Source organism: Leptosomus discolor, chromosome 8 (genome assembly GCF_034619465.1).
Source record: "Leptosomus discolor isolate bLepDis1 chromosome 8, bLepDis1.hap2, whole genome shotgun sequence".
NCBI lineage: Eukaryota > Metazoa > Chordata > Aves > Leptosomiformes > Leptosomidae > Leptosomus > Leptosomus discolor.
In genome coordinates, this window is record NC_141398.1 from 18,765,503 (window position 1) to 18,788,238 (window position 22,736).

At 41.0% G+C, this 22,736-nt stretch overlaps 1 protein-coding gene across 1 annotated transcript in view; it reads left to right on the forward strand.

Annotated features, from left to right (window-relative positions):
* TRIO (trio Rho guanine nucleotide exchange factor) overlaps window positions 1-22,736 on the forward strand; it is a 247,376-nt gene that overhangs the window by 117,558 nt on the left and 107,082 nt on the right. Inside the window, exons 12-15 of the mRNA XM_086468999.1 lie at window positions 9,152-9,321; window positions 10,241-10,415; window positions 15,790-15,985; window positions 16,585-16,751. Coding sequence (XP_086325125.1) covers window positions 9,152-9,321; window positions 10,241-10,415; window positions 15,790-15,985; window positions 16,585-16,751 — 708 coding nt within the window. The remainder of the gene's footprint in view (window positions 1-9,151; window positions 9,322-10,240; window positions 10,416-15,789; window positions 15,986-16,584; window positions 16,752-22,736) is intronic.

Here is a 22,736-nt window from a genome sequence, read left to right on the forward strand (position 1 = left end):
TCAGACACGTGGTTAGACTGACAAGGTTCAGGAGACCGAAGTGCATGGCAGAAGCACAAGGCTACTTAAAGCAAGCCTGCTGCCCAGAAAGTCTATTTTCTTTCTCTCTTTTACACATTGCGTTTAGATCTTGTATGTTGATGGTTCTTCACAATCTAAAGAGCGTGTGTGATACTGACAATGGTTTGCCTCCTGTTTAGCCTCCTTCAAAGGTTGAACTGATACACTAGGAAAAAGACAATTCAGCCAAACACACTTAGTTTTCAGCCAGATCAGTTTTCTTCCCTGGTTCGGAACACAGATCATGCTAATTTATAAGCTCATGGGAGAAGGTGGAATAGGCTAGAGAAAGAATAAGGACTTCAGTAAGGGGTTTTGGTTAAAGGTAGTGGCAAATTCTGACAACTGTAGAATAGTTGTTTTCTGTTTAGAGCTCATGTTAAATCTTTCACTGCTCAAACTAGGTGAAAATATGAAAGGCTTCTGGATCAGAACATGTCAGAGTATGTCTTCCTTCCTTCACCCTACATTGAGAAATGGTCTGTTCAGGGGACAAGTACAGTATTCGAAGTAGCTTCTTCAGCAAAACCTTGTAGAGTATAAGGGTGGGAGTTTTTGTATGTGAAACATCTGCTTTGCACTTGAAACAAATGCACAAGGCAGTTGGTCTTTGAAGGAGGTCAGGATTGAATTACGCTTTAGCTCTAGACATGAGTACATAGCTCCCCCATCAGTTTTCTGTTAGATGCTTCCTTGACGATATTCTCCCAGGACTCTGCTTGTTTAAACAAATTATAAATGCTGTATCATAAGCTATTCTTAGGGGGCACCTTTTTTGTTTCACTTTTCTGAAGCATGTAGTGCTGTTCCATTACATATTGTGAGGCACAGGAGCAGTCAACTGCTGAAACATGTTCATTGTTTCTATAGATTTCTTCATTACCTGTTTTTCTTAGCATTGAGAAGAACAGCTGGAATGGTATTTAAATGGATACAATTGGTTGTAGTGATGAAAGACAGAGACCGTAAAAGGATTTGCAAGGAAAAGGCTTTAAAAAAATCCAAAAAAAAAAACCGAAAGGCAGACTGATCTGTGAGTCACTGTTGAGTAATTCTGGGAGGCTGATCCAGATGTGCTGGAATGTTGCCACTGCTCCCCTAGATAATCATGTTGTATTGAAAAAAAAGAAAGATATTCTGAATCTTGATTTATTTCTTTGGGAATATGAGTATTATTGTGACCCTGTAAGTGCACACAGCTGTTACTGTGGCAGCCTTTTTACAGCCTGGACTTTGGGGGGAAGTACTGTAGCTGACGTACACATGTTGATTTTTTTGGTTTTGTCGTGTGGCTGACCTTTATACCTAATAAGGCAAGGAAAATTTAAAAGAATACTTATTTATGTAAGCAAGACTATCTTTTTATTTATTTGCATTCTGCTTGAAAATACAGATGAGTGAGTGAGGCAGATGGTTCATATTTAGTAGACTAGTCCTTTGGTTCAGGTGCAAAGAAATTACAAGCTCCAAGCTGTCTTGTGCTTTCTGTATTCTGATCTGTTTTTGAGAGCATGTTGTTTGTTATCAAACATGTGTGTGGAGTGCTGAGAAGGCATCACAAAGCAGATGGAAGATAAAAATGCCCTAAACCTGAAAGTCATCCATGCTTTGTTGGCAGGAGAATTGCATTTCTCCTGCAGGATGTGGGAAGTCACTGAATAAATTAGTGCATACCTGTTGGCACGTAACCTTTCTGCTGTATGGTGGAGTGAAGAGATTCATGTGTACACTTAGCTAGTGAAGGGAGGAGTTCAAATAGTAGGATAATCTGCTAGTTGTTGAACTGGAAAGGGATGCTTCAGTTTTTTTAAAAACAAACAAACAAAAAATGACAAAAAACCAACCACCCAAACAAATCAAAACAAACCACCACCAACATGTTTTGCTGTTCAACTGTCAAGGATGAATTTTGTTTCTTGTATCTTTTTTGTGTTTTTCTGGTCTATAAAATAGGCATGAAGAATAAAAACCTTGTTTGTGTGTGGCAGTTTGGAGGGAGCCACAGAACTGAGAAGATCTGGTAATCTGAGTTGTTGGCTGTTTTGAGGCTTTGAAATCTGGCTCCGATATCCATCCAGTCCCTTGATATTTTTGAAGTAGGATGTTTTGTGTTTATTTTTTTCCCCAGAAATACTTGATGTCAAATGAGTGTTCTTCATCTGGATGAGAAGATTCCAGTACTGCTTCTCCCCTGTAGCTTTACATAACCTTTATACTTGACACAGAATTTGCCTGCGACTTTCCCAGCTTCCCTGGGAAGCATCAGCCCTGCAGTGTCTGTGCAGTACTGTTACTCTGTTCGTGCTTAGTAAATCAGCACAGTTTCTGCTTTCAGAAGCAACGTGCTTGCCACCAAAGCAATAGATCGGCTTGACATGTCGTGGAAGTAACAGACTCTTGCTAGACCTGAGCCCAAAGCAGCTGCGTAGTATGTGTGCAGCAGCCTGTTACAATGTACATTGGAAATGCTGGCTGTCTTTAATATTTCCAGGAGTTCCTTAGCCAGGTGGTTACAAGCTGGCAGAGGTCCCTGTGGCTTACAAACATTAGAAAATGACATGTAAGTTCTTAGAGTTCTCATAGATTAACCTCAGTAGACCACATTTCTCATTGGGGAAAAAAAGGATGTATTCAGGGAAGCCAGAAATATGATGTTAGATAACAGTATCACCATCACTCACTTTGCTTAATGGCGATCCAAGAAAATCAGTTGCTTGCTATATGTAAATTGTGATTCCATGCTGTTATGTTATTACTAGTTTTAAGTTTGTAAGGTTGTGAGTACTGATTTTTAGCTCTCATGCAAACAGTGAGAAATTTCAATCTGTAAGACAAATTTTTCAGTAAGTGGTGTACTGAAGTTAAGCCATGCACTGGTGAGCTTTAAAAGTGTTTGGGATCATAAATATCCCTATCGGAATCTTCACATTGAAAAATACTGTGTCCCATCAGGTTGCCCGCCTGAGGATGGATAAAATGCAACTGAACATCTGAAACTGTTGACCATTGCAAGACAGTGTATCTTTATGGCTTTTGTGCCTTTTGACATAATATGGGGAGGGACAAGGTGAGAAAAATTTGCACAGATAAAAGATACGTTTCCTAAATAAATGGTTATCATAAAAGGTTGTGTGCAAAACATAGGAGCAAGAGTCATCGTAGTCTTTGCTGTGAAATCTGTCATAAAGTAGAGATGAACAGGATTTTGCTGTGAATTAAAATTCTTCTGTACACAGACATACAGACGCACATGCACACACTCTCTCTGAAACGGCTCCCTCAGCATCTATGAGTGGGAAGGCTGAAATCCTGGCCAAGCCAGGTGTTTGTAGTAGTGCCAAAGTAGAGCAACAGATATTTTCCTAACTGGAGTCAAGTGTGGGAATACAGATCAGGCTGACTGTACATGGAAGAGAATGATCTTTAAAGAGCCTGTTGGCTTTTTGCATATAACCTTTTGTGTGTATTCTGGCAAGTTGATTATAAAATAGCTCAGAGCGCTTTTTATGTGTACAGAATGTGCTTAATGGTGTTACTAGTAAATGTCTTTTCTTTTTTTTGTCTTACTCAAACTAAACTTTGCACTAGAATAGACTGAGGTTGAAACAAAGAAAAGGGAAGTGGAATTGGCTAAGAATTCAAATAGAAAACCTTGCTGTTCCTGAACAGAAGTAATGAAACAGTAGTCTGTGCAAGCTGTTGAAGGAGGATGGCTTCGTTTTGAGGATGCCTGTGCATGGGAAGGCTGAAGAGACCTTGCTCTGGCCATAATGCTGCCACTTCATTCACATCTAGCTATGGGGCATATGTATTTGATTCAGTAAACCTTGTTTATAATAGTCTTGCTTTGTCTTACAGCTCACTGCCAGAAATACGCCCTCCTTTGCGTTATCCGGTATGGAAGGGTGTCCATCTGTGATGCCTTTCGTTTGTTTCATCCCAGGGTAGACCCTGAGGTGACAGACCAGCTCTTCTGTCACTCTTGAGTTTTTGAGTCTTCTGTGCTGGTGGTCTACAGGTTAAATTTGGATGTCATAATAAAGCTGCGCTCTGCAGCTCTGTCCCTTGGGCTTTTGTGCATCTCTAATATTTTTATTGTGTCATTGTAGTACAGCAATGCACATATAATGGGTGATGGGTCTGGCAAAATACGTGAAGTGCAGTACTTTGGTATGCCAGTCATCTTGAATCTGAAAGTTGAGGAGGACAATTTTTAAATCTGGTATAGGAGAAAGACATTCAGTGATAGCACACCAAAGTGTATTGTAGTTTACTGGTTTGGTAGGACTGGAATCCTGTTATGCAGTACAAATTTTCTCTCGGGTTTTTCAATACTGGTAGCTACTTTGCTTGAAAAAGGGGATCAAATTTAAGTCCAAGCGATATTGAAATAGCAGTAAGTGCTTTAGAGAAGTGAGGCAGAAATAGGCCTTCAAACTGTGTAAAGCTAGGGTATAGACATTCTTTTCTTGTTCAATTAAGAAATGGGATGAATGCTAAGAGGGTATTAGTAGTTGATGTAATTTTAGGCAGATGTGAGAAACTTGGTTTTGCTTCAAGGATTAATTTATTCTGAATAGGATATTGATTCCATTATAACTATAGAATAGATAGGCATATTTGAAGCTTTTTAAGGTAATTATATTTAACTTTTAAAAAAGTGCATGCACTTAAAATCTTAAATGGCACTGAAAGACCCTGGAAGACAAACTCCGGGGGGTTTAACATCTTACAGGTTTGGTTTTTAAAAAGATGCAGTTTTGTCCACTGCATGTCCTGAAAGCCAAAGCTTACAGGCAGACACACACACACACACACATCAGCCCCTTTCCAGATACACTTGTTAGGGAATACTATTGCAACACTGGGCCTTGTACAAATAGTAGCTTCTTCAACAACTGTGCCTGTGGTAATATACGTAGTGCAACACTGTGCTGGGGGGCAGGGGCAGAAAGAGGAATTGGCAGCTTTTACATGCAGAAACTGTGCACCTTTCTTTGTCTTAGCCTGCTGAAAAGGCTGACTGCATATCCAAAGCCATTGTTATAAAAACGAAAAATAAATTGTGGAAGAGTGTAGTAGATATTTTAGCCTAATAAAATAACTCCGTGCACTTAGGAAGGTATTTACTCAAAAATAATTATTCTCTGATTATATTCAGCAAAATACAGTAAGGTCTTATTTAGCTGCAGTCTTTCAGGAGATTGCAGGGATGGGACTTAAATGGACAGAGGCCTGTGATGGAAACACTGAAACTTCCAGGATGTTGCAGACAATTAAAATAATACCATCTCAGTGACTAATGGCATGCTCCCAAGAACTTAGGAAAGAGGTAGCACAGGATGCAGGCTCATTCAAGCAGATGTTTCTTAGTCTGTGCTATATTTAGATCAAGAAAAAAAAATGTGCTGGGTGAAACATTTGCCTGTCAGGGATTCAGAATCTGATTTCCCTTTCCGATTTTAATTCCGATAAGATGTGAAGAGCTGATGAAAAGAGCAGAAGAGCGTCCTTGTGTGACTGGCTTGAATTATTTATACGGGTTTCTCGCTGTACTCTAGAGCTGTCTTGTTGCTGGATAAAGTTCTTACTGAGGTCACAAGACTTGGTGGTTTGTTTAGGGATCTTCATGCTGCATCTTTTACAGAGAATAGAAAAAAATATGCCTGGAGGGTTACTCAAAAGTTCACACCAAAAGTTAATAGTTTTTTAATGCTGAGTTTGTTTGTGGGTTTTTTTTTTTCCCCTCTGGATTTTATGGAATAATGCGTTACTTCAGAAAATCATTGCACTATAAAATCTGTAGTTCTGCACTACTGAATGTGTGTGGGTAAGCTCCAGTCTCTCTTCACGCCGCGCTGTAAACTGTTCACTTTCTTTTGGCTTTGCTGTGCAGTCTTTTACTGTCTTCATCCTTAGTTTTGTATCCGAAAACAAGGTAATTTATGTAATTTCCAGTATATCCAGTGCTCACTCTGGTTTTAAAGCTGTATACAAGCCAGCTGGCTATTGTCACCCATTATGAATTAAGCTCCTGTCAGTAAATTGCGTGAATTTCTATGCAGCTTTAATAACCTGACAGTTTTCTTCGTATGTGATGGCTTTATGCTAACTTTTTTTGTCTGTAAACATCAAGCTTATTTTGAGGGGAAGCTGTTTGTCAGAAACTTACTTGATGGAAAAGTATAAAAAGTTTATTTGATAATGTACTAGAGTAACTTTTGCTATGGAAGTGTCACAGAGCTGTTTAGTAACTTCAGAAATGGCTTAAATTGTTCCCCTTTCAACACTGTATGAATCACAGCTAGTCAAGTAATGCATACTAATTACTGTGCTTCTCTTGCTGCACACTTGTAAAATGTTTTTCCTTTCCAAGTGGTAGGCAATTCAGCTAATAAATTAGGCAAACACAATGTATTTGTGAGCCCTTTGGTACCCTGGGATCAAGGTAGCATGCTTACAGCCACGCTGTGCTGACCAGGCACTAAGCTGGTCAGCATAACACTTCATTGTGCTAGTGCCCATGACTTTCTGCTCTAGGCACGTGGTGGTGCTTTGAACTGGCTATGCAGAAGGAAAGGTGTGCTTGTTCTGGTTGGTTTGGTGTCCAGCTTCCAGGGTGAACTTTAAGGGAAGTACTCACATGCACATCACCAGCCCAACGCTTACAAGTTTCATTGCTCCTGCCAGGTCCTCTCCACCCAGTCGTAAAGTGGCTGAAGTGTGTGTGAACAATAAGAAACGCAGAGGTGAGGTGTCCCTTGTACAGGTCTGACGCAACCCAGCTGCAAAGGACATATTGGAAAAAACTGAAGTGGTTCTTAGGCCTGTCTTGAGCTGCAGTACAGGTGCTTGTTAAGGGAGCCTAGGGGTAAACTTGATACAGTCCAAGAGACTCTAAATGGTGTTAATTCCTGTGTGGTAAACATCTCTGAAAATTAGGCCTTTTATAGACAATGCAGTAAGCATGACGTGTACAGGTCTTCTAGCCAGCATCATAGACATTAGATCTGCAGGCAACAACTCTCTCAAAAGTGTTACTCTCAAATGAATGTATTTGCAGACTTGCAAGCTGCACTGGCTGTGTGCACACACCAGCTCAGTTGGAAGGGCTCTAACGTGGTGCCCTATTATTACAGTTCAGACATAAACTTTACATGCTAAGAGAGAAATAAAAACACGTCCTCTGGGCATTGAAACCTGACTAAAGTTTTTCAGCTTGTATTGTCAAGCTTCTTGCTTTTAAGTTTCACTTGTCTCTATGAAATTTGCATTCCTAAGTAAGCATTTAGGGGGGAAAAAAAAATTTGGATGGTGCATTGGGTTATGCTGGAATGAATGTTGATGAGTGCTTTTAACCCATTTGGTAAGTTCTGTTGATTTGTGCTCCTTTCAATAAGAAAGACTGCTGTGGCTTGAACTTGTGGTGTTTACAGCTATGGAGTTGCATTCAGATCTGTGACAGGCATTGTCTTTGGAGCATATGAGTAGTCAGAATAACTGTGTATGAATAGGCAGTTCCGTTTGGGGGGATGGGGGGGAGTAGATTTGTAGAAAATAGTCTGGTTGAATATCATTAATTCTTCCCAGTTGTGAAAATTTAGCTTATAGCTTGGGTAACTCAAAACCAACTTCAGGAGGCACATGAGGCTCTAAGATACAAACACTAGTGTTTGGTTTTAAAATAAAGCTTCAAAGAAACCAATTAATCAACATCTAGAATCCTTCACTGAATTTTCTATTTTAATGTAGCTCCATTGGTAGTTAGGAAACCTTTATGATCAGAACATCATACAAACAGCAGCATGAAATGGGACTTCTGTAGAAAATGTTAAGTGAAAAAATATGGGAAACATTTGGTTTTCTGTCTTTTGAAATTAAGGCAATTTTGATTGCTTACTGTCTGTATTTTAACTACATTAACCTTTTAATTAGGTTCGAAGTTAATAAAGCCTATTTGTATCTCTAAAATGTATAAAGGCAGAGATTAACATGTAGTCAAAAGACCTTAATACCTTCAATCAGATCAGAGTTAGTCTTTCAGGATAAAAACCAAACTCTAATCCTTGTTCTCGGAATCGCAGCATTTGGGATGTGATGGTAAAAGAGAGGAGGGCCGGTTTGAATGCTTCCTGTGCGAGCAGCTGTTTCACAGTGCTGTTAGTGCTGCTCACAGGGGTGTTGCAGGAAGCAGCGTGCGCCCTCTCAAGCAGTGTTTTTATCAGTGGCACAATAGATGGCTCACGGTTTGCTGATGAATAATTTTCGCACAAGGCTTAGGATGCAACAGCTTGCCTCATGAAATTGTGGAAAAGAACACAGGAGGGTTCAAGTGACCATGGTGATACCTAGCGCATACCTAGGGATTTTTACGTAAGCTGCAGTGTGTGGGCAGTTCTGAACAGGGATGTGTGCACATGTTAAGTGGGAGGGGAAACGTTGAATTAACTGGTGGAATTACTTGTGATGATTTTTATTGTAATAGTGTGAAATTGAAATCAAGAGGGTAAACACCATTGCTGTAGAGATCATGATAGAAAGTAACTTCTCACATGTGACTTGTCTCTGTATTTTGTTTTCTGAAATACCCTTTTCTTTTTCCTTTTTTTGAAGGCCACTGAAAAGCGTTATGTTGTCTGTGTGCATGTGTCAGCCTGGCAGTTTAAATTTGATGGTGGCTACAATACATCTCCCTTCCTTCCTTCCTTCCTTCCTTCCTCCCTTCTCTTGGGGAGTGTTACCATAGCATTTCCCTCCCAGGGACTCTCGCACAGAGCTGCAGATGGGATTCTCGCTATGAACTCAGTGCTGCTCAATCGGATACGCTCAGTACTGTAGAAGGAAAATGGGAAAGAAAGGGTGACTTAGCAACACGGATAAAGCCTTCCTGGTATTTCCAAGAAGCGAGAACCTTATTTGAGACAAAGGCTCGTTTTCATTAATTTGAGGATGGGATTTTTCTATGAAGAGAAACAAATCCTATTTCTCCCCCTGCCTCAGTCTGTTTTCCCTTGTCCAGGGAGATTGATTTGGAATAGTGACTGCCTGATCCTGGGGCTTACGTTTCTTTTTTTTTTCCCCTCCCCTTTAGCTGTGGACATGGCTTGAAGAGCTACAGAAAGAACTGCTTGATGATGTCTATGCTGAGTCTGTGGAGGCTGTCCAAGACCTGATTAAACGATTTGGTCAGCAACAACAGACCACTCTTCAGGTTACAGTCAATGTCATCAAAGAAGGTGAAGATCTTATACAGCAACTAAGGTAAAACAAATTTTTATTTAAATCCCTTCTGGTTTGTGTCTGATATTCTCTGAGGCTCTTTCTGTTTTGAGGGTAGAGATGATGACCACAAGATATGACCTGTAAATAACATTTGTAAACGTTAGGACTACAATGACGTTTCATGCTGTACGGATGGTCTCTAACTCTCTGTTTACAGGAAGCTCAGCTTAAACACTACCTCTAGAAGGAGATTTTGTTTACATAAGCTACCTTTTTGATAGGAGAAATCATTTGTCTTTGCACTCTCACATGCAGGGTTTCACAGCCTTTTGAGTTCTGAGCAGCAGCCTTTTTGTAAAAAGACACTTGAAATTGTTTTGCAGACTGATAAGTAACTTTATTGTAGTAAAGACCATCAGTTTGCAGTCTATTTCATTCAGTAACAATCTAAATAAATCTGGGCCCCAGCTGCCCTGGTACGTGTCCCTTTTGCTGCATGAGCTGATATTGTCATATCTGAACTTGCAGGTTTTATACTAAAATAAAAGATTTTTTTTTTAAATTATCTATTTTGATTTTTTTCATTGCCAGGAAGGTTCAATAAAATAAATAGTTATAATATGCCACTTCCTTTTCACAACAACAGGGTTTGTGTCTGGTTTTAAATTTTATTCTTCCTGTAAACAGAATGTCCTTAAATGTGGAATTAGTCAAAAAATGAAAGTAATGTAATTTCCTAATGCTTTTTCAGGTACTAAAACATGATTTGGACTTTTAATAACAAAGATGTACAGACTTAGCTTCATGTAATATGGCTTGGTCTGACCTTATCTGGAACAGACTTACATTTTGTGGTTATGTATAGCATCCAAATGATATGGCGTGTTTTTCAGTAATACTCTTTTTTCTCTTTTTTTTTTTTTTTTTGAACTCTTCCCCTTCTCTCTGCTTTGAATAGGGATTCTGCCATTTCTAGTAACAAGACTCCCCATAACAGCTCCATCAACCACATAGAGACAGTCCTGCAGCAGCTGGATGAGGCACAATCTCAGATGGAGGAGCTTTTTCAGGAACGCAAGATCAAGCTTGAGCTGTTTCTGCAGCTCCGCATATTTGAAAGAGATGCAATAGATGTGAGTGTCTGCTTTTGGAGCTGCACTGCGCTTATTTCCCCTCTTGTGTAGGAATGTTTATGCTGAGATTGTTGTGTAGTTGCATTGGCATGTGGCTCAAATGACTGATAGACTTAGTTCTTTCCTGAACTAAGGCTTTTTTCTTGTACATGAAAGTGTCAGGAGAGTGCAGAGCTGAGCTTTTTGCTATTAGCTCAAGCTGTGATTGGTTCCCAGTGCATCTTTAAGAATGTATCTTGTAAAATCCTAATGTACCAGTTGCTTCATCTGGTAAGTTCGGTTTGAATATCAAGCTACCTTGATATAATTAGTATGTTTGCAGTTAATACGAATAAGACTTGCGAAATGGTTTAGTACAAGGCTTCTAAACTGCTGCTTTGTAGTAACACCTGTCTTCTCTTTCAATCCCAAATCACCTGTCTCTTCTCACTTGGCAACTATAAGTGTTAGGAATTCTGTTTTAATCTTTGGGGATGTTGTATGGGCAACATCTGTCTTTTTTTTTTTTTTTTTTAAATAAGGTTTTTATCCACCTCTGAAAATAATGCAAAAGTGGTTGTAGTGCCACACCCCTGCAAAACTTCAAGAACTTTTGAGGCTGTCCGAATTTTGGAGGAGGGTTACAGCTTATCAGTTGGAAAGTTTCTGTTTGTGTGCAGGGACATGTATAGAAACAGGCATAGAAACTCCACACGGAGCTTAGGTTAATAGAATTGCATTATAAAGCTTCAGCTAAGTTCACATGACTATTGTAAAACCAGTAGTGCTGTATGTACACAGTGACTGAAACTGAGTTGGTGCCTCAGAAGGTTCAGGGCTATCCATTGGTAAATGATCCTGTTTGAGTATGTAATGATAATGACTTATCTCAAGACTCTGGAAACGAGGACTTACAGTGATAATTTTGCCCCTTCGCTTGTATGTAGTAAAAGCTGCAACTGTTGGTTAGGTATGAATTGTGCAAGGGCAAAGAGGCAGTTGGCAGAAGTGATAGCTTCTCAGGGTTTTGGGTTTTTTTATTTTATTGGTTTTGTTTTGTTTTCTTAAAATCAGGATTAGATATCATTGCTGAAATCTGGTTTAGCTGAGTACATTGTTAGGTGCAGTGCAGGAATAGGCAGACATAGTTCCTTGATCCGTGCCCATAGAGGAAGTGAGAGTGGGTACTCTACAGTAATAACAACTGTGGTGTAAAGGAAGACTAAAAAGGTTCTCTTCTCTATTTTGCAATTCACACTAGTCTGCAGGGAGTTTGTTACTTTGATTGCATGAGAGTAGCTGTCTTGCATCTGCAAGGGTAAGATTTTGGCAGAATTGTGCTTGTAATAATTAGTTGGATGACTGGTATATGTGGAGGAACATAAAAGGTATTCCCTTCTATAGGATTGTCGGCAACTTTCCAGTGTCTGCAGAAGTGATCTGCAGTGCTTGATGTCTGTGTGATGTTCTCGGAACACTTTTACTGAGGAAATGGCAGCTATGGGGGCAAGGCATACCAAGAAAATTAATGGAAGAATTAGGTTAAAGGTTTGAGTGAAGTTCATGATTAAGGTAATTGCTCTCTGCTGTAGGTTACATAAACCAAGATTCTACAACAGCGGAAGGCTGGTTGCAGGAGCCTTGTGTTGGAGTTGTGTTCTAGTCCTTCAGTGCGGGACAGCGTCTGCATAGATAGTAGTTCTGCATATGTTGTTTGGTGATGCCCATAGGATTTTGCATTGGAAAGCTGCAAACCCTAAGTTGACAGGTCTTGCTTTTTCTAAAGCTGACATTTGGCATGCTTTACAGTTTGGCACATACAACATAAAGCAAAGTACCAATTATCCTATTGAAAGAGGTGGTTGTATTTTGTTTATATGGCTTGGAAACAAAAATCATCCTTATTTAAGATTGCCAAGGAACCCTCGAGGGAACAAAATGACCCTGGCTGCAGAGTGTCTTCAGCAAAATGTTGTTTGCTTTGCTGTCTCTGTCCTATGTCCTCTCCCTGCTTCCTCAGCAAAGCACGCTTCTCTTTTCCCTCTCCCTGAAGGCAGACAGCTGTTCGGAAACTTCCAGGAAGAAAATGCAGGGTCTAGTTCCAGGTCAGTTGTTTGAAAGCAGAAGCTCAGCTGAAGTAACATGATAGTGAGGAGGAGCCAGATGCCAGCTAGGAGCTTGCAGACCTTGCTTTGACCTCATCCTTTGTGGAGGATTTGGTGTGACTGGTCCAGTCAATTAAGACTTGGCTGTAGGGGCAGTTCAATCGGGGGCATCCTGTGAGGACAGTTTTTCTGGAAGGCGAGTAGTGTTTCTAGCTTGTCTTACGGCTTGCAGAATAATACAGGCTAAAATGGGATAAAGGGATCCCCTAGCACTGCAGGATCATACTGTGCAGCTATGCTTCTGGGAACAGTGGTGAGATTTCCTGGCAGGGTTAGTCCTCCCCTTCTTATCCTTACTCTTCCCTTATTATTTGCTGATACAATACTCTTGTTTCTTTTAGTTGCTGTCTTTTATCCCGCAACTTTTCAGATTCTCCTGCTCTTCTGAAGTTGTGGTAACTGCAGCCCTTTCTCTGTTTTACCCCTTGCTCTTGGCATATAAACTCAACCTTCTCTGTCCTCGGTAGGCTTTTAAGTGCCATTAGTTGTGAGCTGTTTGAAGGATTCTGTTGCGAATGCCTGTCTTAACTGAAGGCAAGAAGGAGCAAAATAATGTATAGAGTCCTTTGCTAGGGTGATTAGTAGCATAAGGAAGATGTGTATGGAGCTAGCTAGTGGGAAGGTAACACTGGTGGCAACGTATGCAGCCTAAAATGTTTGTGTCTCATCTGTGTCCATGCATTTTTGCTTGTCTATAACTTAAATGCCTTGAGGCCTGTGTCAGGGCTCTACACAAAGCATACCACACACTTTTCAGCTCACAGCTTTATCTCAACTCTATTTTTGGACCATACTTAGAAGATGGCTGTTAAGTCATACAGCTGAAAAGGCAAGGATGCAAAGTGCTGGTTCAGAGAGACCTAACTGTTGTCCCTTTTTCTTTCTCCCCAGCACGTAATATTTTCCAGGTTGTGGTTAGAACCCAGTTGGTACAAGGAATGCTAGTTAGACCCTTCTGAGAAGAGACCTGTGATTCTTTATTTTGTTCCCACTCAGTGCAAAAGAGTCGGAATCCCTTCTGTGTTATACCCTACCTTGTTTCTTGTCAGTGTTACCTTTACATTTGTTAAAACCTAGGAATGTCAGGCAGCTTAGGCTCTGCACTAGGAACTTCTTGAACACATGCTATGGTAAGTAGTTACCCTGTGTTTATGCCAATTTCCTGAAAGCAGTATTAATGTGTGATTGAGGTACTTTTAGATGTCTGTTAGTCATTCATCTTTGTTCTGTTTGTTTAATGCTAATTGTCTTGACAAAACTTTACAAACAAAATAAGAGCCTGCTCACTCTAAAAGTGTTGCTTGTAAAGCAGAACTTCAGGGAATGCACTGAAGAGTGTGGGAAGAGAGGGCTTAATGCCTTACCGTTATTTTTGTTTTAACTCTGCCCTCAGTGCATTTCAGATTTGCACGGTGAATGCAATGGCTGAAATAGATCACTTTGTACCACCTAATTACTGCTGAAAAAAATGTAAGGATTAATGCCCTTGTTAGGAACCTCTGCTGTGATGTTCACTGACTTCTTATGTTTTGAATGAGTGTGGGACCATGCTGGCATTATTTATTTGAATCGTGGGCTTCCTGGTCTTTTGAAGGGTACATACTGTCCTGCCCTTGTACAGAGTGTTTCAGACTGCTTTAAACAATGTGTGGGCCATGATCTTAACCCTTGAGGTTGTGTGAAATAACATGGGAAAAAGTTCTGATTCTTACTGTTGTTCCTTGTTGTGCTTTGGAGGCAGTATGACTGAAACCTCTTGGCTGAGGTGATGCACAATGTTGACCTCTTAAAACTACCTGTTGTTCATACCTGGTACAGTAAATCTCAGAATAGTCTAAGAGGACATAGTGACTACAATCTACTTAAACCATTCCTTTATTATAACAATACTGATAGTTAGCCACAGCAATGTCCTATTGTGAGCTTATTGCTTTATTTCCACTCAATTTGCTAGTAAGAGGGGTAAGGTTTTGACATCTATTCTGAAGGGAGATGGACCAGCTTTGCTTTTAAAACAGTGGCATAAATGTGCTGTGTTAAATCTTAATCCACTTTTTAATGGTGTTTAGAAAGACAGAGAAAGATAATGTTTTGACAGTGGAATTTCACAACCTTCTTTAATGCTCAGATTTCTCAGTTTGACCAACTCTAAATAAAATTACTTCTTGAGGATAACTTATGAATGTTTTTAACTGAACTGGATGAAAATAAGATGGTAAATCTGATCTGTGAAATTTCCATAGTGCAGTGGATGGTTTGAAGAAACAAATGTGAGATGACCTCCACTGCTTTTAGTAATGAATGAACACAGAGTTTTGAAGACGAGCTGGGAAGAGCAGGTCTGAGGTGCATGAGAGCACAAAAGGGGGGTAAGCGGTTTCTCAGGCTGGACTATCAGGAAGATTCGAAGTTTCTGAAATATTTCAGGTCAGTTGAAAGGAGATGAAGAGCAGAGAGAGGTGATGAGACATGCTGGGCATGGATGAAGTAAAAGGGGAATAAGCGGAATAAAGGGAAGTTGTGAAGGATTTTGTGGGAGGGGAAGCCTGTGTGTGTATTTAGAGGGGAAATCATAGAATCGTAGAACAGTTTTGGTTGGAAGAAACCTTCAAGATCATGGAGTCCAACCTTTGTCCTAGCTCTACCAACACCACTAAACCATGTCCCTAAGTACAACATCTACCTGTCTCTTAAACACCTCCAGGGATGGTGACTCCACCACCTCCCTGGGCAGGCTGTTCCAATGCCTGACGCTCCCTGCTCAGAGGGGTAGAGCTGGCTTCTTTGTAAAAGGGCTTGAGACTGGCATAATTGAAAGCTAAGCTGGCTCTTGATGTATGAATAATTACTTGGTGCAGCCTGAAGGACTGAAAAGATGTTTTAGATCAACATCTTCCTTTGAAAGTGGAGATAAAAACATTTGAACTTCATCTGTTTCACAAGTTATGTGTTGATGCAGTACCTTAAACATAGCAAGAGTACCCATAGTATTGCAAGTCATGGTAGAAGGAAAGCTGTAGTGGTTCTCAAAGAGATTCTTCTGGATTTTTTGCCGATATTTAAAATCCATGCTAAAACAGCCTGTGTCTGAACCATGTCAAACGTGATCAATGAAGTCAATCAACAATGAGCAGCTCAAGTTCCTGACCTCCGTCGTAAGTGCTACATTGGGAATAAACATATGTTTTGTAATGAGTAAGTGAACATTGTCTTCCTCCTTTTTTGACCAGATAATTTCAGACCTCGAGTCTTGGAATGATGAGCTCTCTCAACAGATGAATGACTTTGACACTGAAGATCTTACAATTGCAGAACAGAGGCTCCAGCATCATGCAGACAAAGCCCTGACCATGAATAACTTGACCTTTGATGTCATTCACCAAGGGCAGGATCTGCTGCAGTATGTCAATGAAGTGCAAGCATCTGGTAAGAAAGATGTCTCCTTCGTGCTGTTCTGGGCAGTGGCTTTGTAAGAATTATCCAGTGGTCTCTCCCTGGGATGTGTGAAAATAACAAAGGTGCAACTGTAAACTGGAGACGTGTAGGTATTTTTTTTTCCCTTTATACTCGAATAATTTTATAGCTTTGAGCATATACTGTTGTTAGGGCACATTATTTTTCTCTTAAGAGTTGGCAGCACCTGGAGATGTTTAGGTTTTAAAAAAGGGATTCCACTCCGGAAGTCAGTAAAACTAGATTAAGTAGCAGGGTGTTAATCTTAGGTAGTCAGAACACTGCAGTCAAGCCAGAAGTTTCAGCTTTCAAGCAGTAAGTCTTCCTTTTCTGTTTCTTATGCCCCTTCACTCGATGTTTTTAACTGTGTACAGTCACCCAGGGTAAATCTCGGGCTTCTTTAAAAAAAATAAGTTAGTACTGTGTTTTTAGAGAATGCAAAAACTTGGAGCAAATGCTGTAAGGGTTTAAGTTGAACTTTGAGCAGGAACTGGAGACGCGAGCGTAGAGCGGCGGAAGCGGGCTGTTGGGTTTGCCTGGCCGGCGGTCAGTAATCGGGTGGCCGATTGCAGGTGTGGAGCTGCTGTGCGACAGGGACGTGGACATGGCGACGCGGGTGCAGGACCTGCTGGAGTTCCTGCACGAGAAGCAGCAGGAGCTGGACCTGGCGGCCGAGCAGCACCGCAAGCACCTGGAGCAGTGCGTGCAGCTGCGCCACCTGCAGGCCGAGGTCAAGCAGGTACGGGCGCGGCCGGCGGCGGCCCAGCGCGGGGCGGGGCGGGCACCTCGGAACCTCCGTCTTCTGTCGCCGTCAAGTGCCGGCTCACCTCCACCGACAGGCCGCGATTCCGCCCGGACACACGTCAGGTGTTTGGGGGGTGGAGCGGCGTGAGCCGGTGTCACACCCACACTTGTACCTCTGGGCGGTGGGCAGCAGCAGCGCCCCGCCGCCGTCCCTCCGGGCAGGCCAGCCTGCAGGTAAACTGAGGCAGCTACAGATTGCGGTAACGTCTGGGAGAAGAAAAACAAAGCTTTGCTTCTCCTGGCAATAAAGTGGCAAGCTTTGAGGTCCTCGTCTGGTAAACACCTACACCTTGGGTGAATTAGAGTGGGCAAAACCTCTGAAGTAGCTGAAAGTTTAAAGAAACCAACCAAACAAAACACTAGAAAGGTAAGAGGTTTTGATCTTGCTCGCACTTGGCAGCATCACAGAGGTCTGCTGCAGTCTGTTGTATCAGAAGGTCCTCCAGGGCCTCCCAGTGCAACTTGTCCTTTTTCCATCTGTCATAAGCCCTTACAGAAATTCATCTCCCTCCTGTGACTGAGTGAGAACTCCCAAATTATAAAGTAATATAAAAGGGGTCCAGCTAGCGCAGGAGGTGTATAGAAGGTTCCCAAAGTATTTCCAGGCAGCAGTTGGTTACTGTGTGGTAGCAGACCCAAAGTTTCTGTGCAGTCTTCAATTAAAGGAATGCAAGGAGCTGGTAGTGTCTGCTGCCAGTACAGTCTAGGCATTCAATCAAATACTGACCTAGTTCAAGCCACTACATACTTGACTGAACTATCCTGTGTCCATCTTAGCACTTGTTCATCTTCATAAATGCAAATTACAAATGACTCCTTTCACGTGAGTAATGGTTGAGATAAACTATACTGATCTCAAATAATTTTCTGTACTGAGTTGATACTATCCTGAGGATGAGGGAAAAGAGTGCACATTTGCAAAAGAAAGAAAAAATGGAAAGAGAGTGTGCATGCCAGCTGAGACAGTCTCATCCCACATCAGTGGGTTAGGGTGGGATGGGTTAGTAAGAAAAAGAAATTCCCATGATACTGAAATAATACTTAGTTACAGAACAGACTATAGCACTTTGGTAATATTTCAAAGACACACCATTAAATAGTTATTTATACATGTGCTCCCACAATAGAGTGAGTACCTTGCTCCGCTAACTTTGTTTGTAGGCAATTGTAACAAGAAAGACACGTGTGTTTCAAACCTGTGTTTGCAGAGCAAATGTTCTGTGTTTTGGCAGATAGGAGCAGACGATGGTCATCATGGATTGTAGAGGAATATCCATGTTGCACTTAGTATGTGGTTTGTAGGTTGTTCTGTGAGATCTCTAACTTTTTTTGAACCACTGCTAGCCCTGACTGAAACTGAAGCTCAAGTTTAGATTTTTAAGAAAACAGTGTAAAAAACTGAGTTGATCTTACAATAAAGATACAGGTAGTATACTATTCTAGCCAGCTGCCATTTCTTAATAGACTGAGATTCAGGAGAAAAAGTGGATTCTATTTTGTATTTGTAGAACACATTTTATGTTGTATTAAATGCCGTAATAGGTGTGAATTTTCAAACAAGCTTATATGAACATGTAGCTGACAGAATGTTTGTGTGTTACATACTCCTCTTCCATTGTGCGGATTAACCTGCAATGCTTCCCCATCCTGAAGGCCTAAAAATTGAATAGAACTAAAAATTGTCTCATGGGATTTCTTTTGATCCACTTTGGAATGCTTTAGGGCTAATAAGTCTTAGTTTTGTGATTTCAGTTGCCTTTTCAGAAAGCCACATCTGATTTACTTTAGTTTTTGTTAAATATCAGGAAGCATGATCTTATGCTTCCTCTGCACTGGGGAAAACTTCATAGCTCAGCAGGTCACAGCAGGTGTTTTACCTGAGAATAAAATGGCATGGTAAACCTCCTCTTCAGTCTGTTTTGTTTGTATTTTGTTGTGTGAGGCAGTGAACACATGGTTCTCCAGTTCAATTACAGTGATTTTCTGCCAGATTTATTGTTGATGAACTGGGTGTAAGCATACTTACTGTGTAGATGGGATACTGTCTCCATAGCAAGGGTTTTAACAAGACTTCCATTTGAATTTTTCCTGCCAAACTGACATGTCTGCTCTTGTATTTTCTCACACGCGCACACACACACACACATACATATATATATATATATATGAAAAAAAATACATGGCTTGTAGTCATATGAAAAGGTTAGACTGGAACACTGCAGGAATTTTTCCATAGGGTTGGTCTCTGAGATCACTGTAATGGAGACCAGCAACCTGTCTTCTGGCTTAGTTTTTTAGCCAAAATACTTGCAAGGGGTCTCTTCAGTACTAGGTAGTGAAACCTGGCACTTAGTGAATTCTTATCTGATAAGCACAGAAAGCAGATCAGAACATCCAGTGTTGCTTCTCCCTTAACCACCGTACTAGTTCTGCGTTGTGGCATTCAAGTTCTGTAGATCAAGCCTCAGGACTAGGAGGAAGCAGAAGGGCCAGAAGACTAACAGCATTTTAAAGAAAACCTGCAAAGAATTTGCCTGTCCACTTGATGTGTAGTGGGTGCAGAAAAGGCAAAGCCAGATAGAAGATTACAGTGTAGGGAAACCTCAGAAGGCAGGAGGAAGAGGATGCTCACTGAAATAAGAAAGGACAGCTGTATGTGGGAAAAACAACATGGAAAGGAAAATGTGACCATTTTATAGAGGGCAGGGACATAGGGAGTAGGTAGGGGCGGAGAAATAGTTAAGAGAATATTTGTCCCATCCAGAATTCCACTTGCATGTTTGCCAGACAAAGTTTTTTTTAATCGCCTAAAATACAGATGCTGGATTACTTATTGCTGCCTTGACTCCCATGTACTCACTTTGTAAATTAACGCTTTACTCTGCTTACCTTGCAACATCTGCCTGGGTCAAAATCTCTACGAAGCTCCAAAACCAGTCCAATTGCTTTTACTATGCTCATGAAGCCTTTTCAGTGCAATATTGTCTGCGGCTCTGGTCATGGTGTATGTTCTTGGATACATACCTATGTATTCGTATCTGTACAACAGCGTAAGCAAGCTTGTACCATCAGGAGTACCTTGAGCTGCTTTATGTTCTCACATGCAGATCTTTTAGCTTTTGGTGCAAACACAGTCCAGTGCTTGAGCTCTGATTCTCCCAAAATACTACTCAGGAAGAGTGTCCTGGCACTCCATGTGGATATGGCCATATGGATATGAAAACGTAGCTAGGACAGCAGGCTGAGGCAAGTGTGTCTCGTGATCGTGTTTAGTTAGTCAAAAATCGGTCCAAGAAACTAATCTTAAATCAAGCATTCATCTCTATAACTGGCTATTTGACCACTTCAAGTGTCCCAAACTCTCTTGCATTTCCACAGTTTTGCTGGTGCTCTACTGATGCTTTTCTAGCCTGCTGAAGGCTGCGAGGGGAAAGATGGGGTGTGTGGTCTCCCCAGACAGTGAGGTGATGGGAACATGCCAACGAACACTGGAAGGTATCAGCCCTGGAAGAACAGTCTTGCTATTTACTGGTGCTTATATTTTCCCCTTGAGTCAGAGCAGAGGGAAGGGGAAAGTGCTGCTGGCAACTTTCCTCCTGTGAGTTCCACCAGCTTCTGTGCTTGCACCCTGACCTGTGACAAGCAGGAGGGCGAAGTGGTGTGTTTGAAATGTCAAGTTCTGTACCATCTGTCTCTGCTGTGTACGATGGGATGCCAAGTCAAGAGGAGCTTTGAATTGGTGCTGCTTAAGCATTCTCCTTCATTATAAATTCTCTGGAGAAGGCTAAATGTATTTTAACCCTAAGAAGGTGTGTTTCATTGCGCTGTACCTGGAAGAATTATTTTGTAAGGCAGAGGGGGAGCTTAGGACTGCTTTTCTAGGACAAAGTAGAAATGAAAAAGGGGTTGAAAAAATCTTCGGCCTCCCATGTTACAGACAAATTCTCTCCTCTAAGTGTAGTTTGTATCTACAGCCTGTTGGACCCATCTGGTTCCCTCGGAAGTTGCCTTTTTTCTTGCTCTTGAGGCTTACCTTGGCTTGCCTCCCTTGAGTATTAACAAACCCCAGGTGTCTTAACAACTTAAAAACTCTCAGCTCCTTTCATGGTCACTTTCACGTGTAAATACATGCTAAGGGGGTGAGGGGAGAACTTTGTTAGCTATTTGTTGTGCAGGCAGAAGTGGGGAAAAAAACCTGCATTACTAATACAACAATATTGTAGTCTGGATAAGTGTAAGACAGAGGGTGGGATTGTGATGCAGATTTGAGAGAATGGATGTTGTGTCAAGATGGCTAGACCTTTGTGTCAAGATGGCTAGACCTCAGTTGCTTCAAGCTGTAAAAGAATGTTAGAGTGTACTTTGGATGTAGACCACATGTGCCTTTTGGTTTTAAGGATTTGGGTTTTCATAAGTCCTCTTCCTGCTTTCTGCCTGTGTTTTCAGTCTATTGACTACAATCATGTCATCCTGTTTCACTTTGTAATAACCTGGCACAGTAGCATTAATGGTAGTGTCTTATGTGGATCACCAGATGAGAGTATTTAGTGTTAAAAGCTAGCTGTGATTTGGTAGTTAATATATTTCTTACTAGTGGTTAAAAGTCTAAAATCAATTAATAGGAAAGGTTAGCGAAGGTATGCTTAAACTGGTTATTTTCAAATCAAGTGGGCCCAAAGGAATGCACTCTAGAATACCTAGAAAAACAGCCTGAAATAATGTCATAGACATTGGTGCTTACCTTCTCCAAGCTTCTGGATACTGGAGGCCTGTAGCTCAATGGGAGAGGATTAGCTAAGGGAGGGTTACAGGTCATCTAGTTTAAAGTAATTCCCAGGAAAAATACTGAAAGTAGAAGGTTATTAAGCCAGAACAGTGATGAGGAAAGGAGAAAGGGCTGCCACAGATTAATTAAGCGTAGCTTCCCGTTGGTAAATCCTGTTTCTTCCTGACAAGGTAACAGGTCTTCTGGGTAGAGGTGAAAAAGCAGATGACAGATCTTCCTTCTATTAAAGCTTTTAGAATAGTTTAATTCAGTCTATCTGGTCCTAGCTTGCTGTGAGAATGTGATCTGAAACTACGTTCCCATGAATGATAACTTGCTGGAAAACCATACTCAGTTACAAAAATTGTTAAGAGATTCACTGGGTTGGAAGACAATTTTCAAAATTTAAAAAAAAAAAAAAATCTGTAGAAGTCTGTAATTGGATAATAGTTCATCATTTTAGTCAGAAAATCTACATGTTAGAGTAGAGATTATACTTTTAAGTTTGAAGATACAGGTGAAAGAAGGTGGAAAAGGGATTTGAGTTCATCAGAAGACACTGGATTACAGTTCAGAATTACCTTGATGTATGGGAAAATTGTGCTGCAAGAATGAGGTGAATTTTATTAGTGACAAATACAGAGCATGATGTCCTGGCAGGAGTAATCAGCTGGACAAATACAGCGCACAGGTAATTACTGGCTGGGCAGCATTTCCACAGAAGAGTTGTACAGATGACAGTGAATAACCTGAATTGTTACTACTCGGTATTTGAAAGATTTTGACCGAAGTCATGGTTATCAACTGAAGAGAGCTCGTAAAAGAGCAGTGAGAAAAATAAGGCAGCTAACTTCACATGAGAGAGATTGTAGAGGCTGTGATCAACAAGAGAAAGGAATCTAGAGGAGGGAATTGAGTAATATTCTTGATGGAGAGAGGAGAGGGACAAAGCACCCCATTGTGGGTGGGAGAAATTAAATGAGCCAAAATTAAAGTGAGAGAGATTTGAGTGTTAGACATTAGAAAGAAGACTTACGGTGATAAAAATTTCTGGATTGGAGTCTTGAGCAATGAACAAGGCACAGATCTTTTGGGAGGGGCCTTAAGGTTGCATGTTCCTGCTGTTGGTAAGGAATCCAGAGGCTTCTCCCACCC